The following is a 1,691-nucleotide window of genomic DNA, read 5'->3' as shown; positions in this document are numbered from 1 at the left end:
GGTTCTCCAGCCCCACAGGTTCCCTGCCCCACTGATTCCCTGCCCCACAAGTGCCCTGCCCCACAAGTGCCCTGCCCCATATGTGACGTGCCCCACATGTGACACCTTCCATGGTTGACACCCCCCATGGTTGACACCTCCCATGGTTGATGCCCCACGGGTGCCACGTCCCGTGGGTTCTCCAGCCCCATGGATGCCCTGCCCCACAAGTGCCCTGCCCCACAAATGACATGCCCCAAACGTCACACCACCTGTGGTTGACGCCTCCCGTGGTTGACACCCCCCATTGGTGACACCTCCCATGGTTGATGCCCCACAGGTGCCACGTCCCGTGGGTTCTCCAGCCCCATGGATGCCCTGCCCCACAAATGACATGCCCCAAACGTCACACCACCTGTGGTTGACGCCTCCCGTGGTTGACACCCCCCATTGGTGACACCTCCCATGGTTGATGCCCCACAGGTGCCACGTCCCGTGGGTTCTCCAGCCCCATGGATGCCCTGCCCCACAAATGACATGCCCCACAAGTAACACCACCTGTGGTTGACGCCTCCCGTGGTTGACACCTCCCGTGGTTGACACCCCCCATGGTTGATGCCCCACGGGTGCCACGTCCCATGGGTTCTCCAGCCCCACGGCTCCCCTGCCCCACGGGTTCTCCAGCCCCACTGATTCCCTGCCCCACAAATTACGTGCCCCACAAGTAACACCACGTGTGGTTGACACCTCCCGTGGTTGACACCCCACATGGTTGACACCCCCCATGGTTGATGCCCCACGGGTGCCAGGTCCCATGGGTTCTCCAGCCCCACAGGTTCCCTGCCCCACTGATTCCCTGCCCCACAAGTGCCCTGCCCCACAAGTGCCCTGCCCCATAGGTGACGTGCCCCACAAGTGACACCTTCCATGGTTGATACCCCTCATGGTTAATGCCCCCCATGGTTGATGTCTCATCCCCACAAATGACATGGGGTTCTCCAGCCCCATGGGTTCTCCAGCCCCACTGATTCCCTGCCCCACTGATGCCCTGCCCCACAAATTACGTGCCCCACAAGTAACACCATGTGTGGTTGACACCTCCCATGGTTGACACCTCCCATGGTTGATGTCTCACAGGTGCCAGGTCCCGTGGGTTCTCCAGCCCCACGGATGCCCTGCCCCACTGATTCCCTGCCCCACAAGTGCCCTGCCCCACAAATTACGTGCCCCACAAGTAACACCACCTGTGGTTGACACCTCCCATGGTTGACACCCCCCATGGTTGATGCCCCACGGGTGCCACGTCCCATGGGTTCTCCAGCCCCATGGGTTCTCCAGCCCCACTGATTCCCCTGCCCCACGGCTCCCCTGCCCCACGGCTTCCCCTGCCCCACGGCTTCCTGCCCCCCAGGTGGAAGCCGCAGCTGCAGGAGCTGCTGAAGCTGCCGGCCTTCATGAGGGTGTCCTCCACCGGGAACATGCTGAGCCACGTGGGACACACCATCCTGGGCATGAACACCGTCCAGCTCTACATGAAGGTGCCCGGCAGCCGCACCCCCGGTGAGAGGGGACACGGGGACACCGGGGGGACAACCTGGGGGGCTGGGGACACCCCCCTGAGACACACACCCCCCCACCATGGGGGTGTCACCACCCTCCGGGGGGGTGGGAGGGGACACGGGGCACCTGGGGGACACTGAGGGGGTGACACC

The 1,691-nt window shown here is 63.6% G+C and overlaps 1 protein-coding gene across 1 annotated transcript in view; it reads left to right on the top strand.

The window, feature by feature from the left end:
- Window positions 1–1,175: 1,175 nt before the first annotated feature.
- Window positions 1,176–1,691, top strand: part of LOC106898246 (lysine-specific demethylase 6B-like) — a 2,662-nt gene continuing 2,146 nt past the window's right edge. Inside the window, exon 1 of the mRNA XM_014959383.1 lies at window positions 1,176–1,539. Coding sequence (XP_014814869.1) covers window positions 1,305–1,539 — 235 coding nt within the window. The 5' untranslated portion in view covers window positions 1,176–1,304. The remainder of the gene's footprint in view (window positions 1,540–1,691) is intronic.

Source organism: Calidris pugnax, unplaced genomic scaffold (genome assembly GCF_001431845.1).
Source record: "Calidris pugnax isolate Ruff unplaced genomic scaffold, ASM143184v1 scaffold471, whole genome shotgun sequence".
Lineage (NCBI taxonomy): Eukaryota > Metazoa > Chordata > Aves > Charadriiformes > Scolopacidae > Calidris > Calidris pugnax.
This window is presented reverse-complemented; position numbering and strand designations above follow the sequence as displayed.